Source organism: Entamoeba invadens (genome assembly GCF_000330505.1).
Source record: "Entamoeba invadens IP1 unplaced genomic scaffold scaff_1105074725811, whole genome shotgun sequence".
Lineage (NCBI taxonomy): Eukaryota > Evosea > Mastigamoebida > Endamoebidae > Entamoeba > Entamoeba invadens.
Window position 1 is genome coordinate 4,430 of NW_004440087.1, and position 1,705 is coordinate 6,134.

The 1,705-nt window shown below is 32.6% G+C and overlaps 1 protein-coding gene across 1 annotated transcript; it reads left to right on the forward strand.

Moving 5' to 3' along the window:
* Positions 1–55: 55 nt before the first annotated feature.
* EIN_459730 (hypothetical protein) lies at positions 56–1,705 on the forward strand (the record flags this gene model as incomplete). Its single annotated transcript, XM_004253518.1, has 1 exon — positions 56–1,705. A coding segment is annotated over one exon (1,650 nt), but the record flags the coding sequence as incomplete, so codon positions are not given.

Consider the following 1,705-nt stretch of genomic DNA (forward strand, 5'->3'; position numbering starts at 1 on the left):
TGATGTTTTACAAATGAAATGTTTGATTTAAAAAACTTGAAATATATTCAGTATGATGTTTATCTTGTTGTTTGTATTGTCTGACAGCCTAAAGTGGTGTAAAATAGAAAACATGATTGTTTGTGTTTATACCAATGTCGAATGTCCGACTTCATATCAATGGAGTGTTGAAGGGTTGTTAATATCGATAAGTGAATATGATATTTATACAACATTAAAATGTGGTATAAACACAGAACTAAATGTCACCCTTCCAAATGGAACCAAACTAAAAATGAAGTTTACAAATAAGCAAAAAGAGTTTAGGCTTGAAGATTATTCTGTCAACAAGAAGACTGAAATTAAAAAAGAAACGTGTAATGTTCCAAATTGTTTTTTTTGTTCACAAGATAATTTCGATTTTTGTTATGTTTGTAATGATAATTATTATTTGGCCAATTCGAATCAATGTTATCGATGTGCCAACAGTATATGTAAACAATGCAATTTAGATCCATCAAAGTGTTCTGATTGTTATGATGGATTATATTTGAACAGTGATTCTGAGTGCTGTTCATGTAGCAGTAATTGCAAAACATGCAGTTCAAGTGAAATATGTACAGATTGTAATACAGGAAAATATTTGTATAATGGAAAGTGTTTGGATTGTCAATTTTGCTATAGTTGTCATACTCAAACTGGATGTTCACAATGTTGGACTGGGTATTATCAAGAAAACAATGGGTGTACACCATGTGATCCAAATTGTAATACATGTGGACAAACTGGTTGTACTTTATGTCGAAATACGTATTATGTAGAAGGAAAGAAATGTGGGAAATGCACATCAAATTGTAACGCATGTAATGGACCGAATAACAACCAATGTACAAATTGTGTAGCAAATTATTATATTCAAGTTGGAACGTGTATTGAATGTGATCAAAATTGTCGCACTGGATATTGTGGCCACGATAATGGATGTACCCAATGCCAAAATCATTATTTTGTGAGTGAAAAAAGTTGTGCTGCATGCCATTCCAATTGTTTGACATGTTCTTCGAATGCCGAAAGCACCTGTTTGTCGTGTGAAGGGGGAAGATATTTCGATGGTGGATTATGTACAGTTTGTGATACATTGTGTACAAACAATTGTGATACAGTTCTTGGTTGTACATTGTGCCCCGATGGACATTTTATCAAAAACAAAAGATGTACGCCATGTGATTCAAATTGCAAGACATGTTCTTTGCAGAGTACTAACTGTCTATCTTGCAAACAAGGATCATATATTCAAAATAATAAATGTTTACTGTGCAGTTCTTATTGTACAACAAACAAGTGTGATACCATCCAGGGTTGTACTGAATGCATGAATGGTTATTATAAAAATAATATGACTTGTTTTAAATGTCATGAAGAATGTCTGACGTGTTCAAACAACCAAGTAAATGGGTGTTTAACATGCGAGAATGGAAGGTATCTCAACAACAATCAATGTGTTGAATGTGATAATAATTGTGAAATAAACATGTGTGATGTTGTTAGTGGATGCCAAAAATGCAAAATTGGATATTTTCCAGAAGAAAAACGATGCTCTCCATGCAGTAAAATGTTAAATTGTGTAACATGCAGTCAAACAGAAAAGTATCAGTGTATTTCTTGTGTAGACAGATTTGTAGTCAATGATTATCAATGTGAAGTCACTAACCACCTATACCAAAAC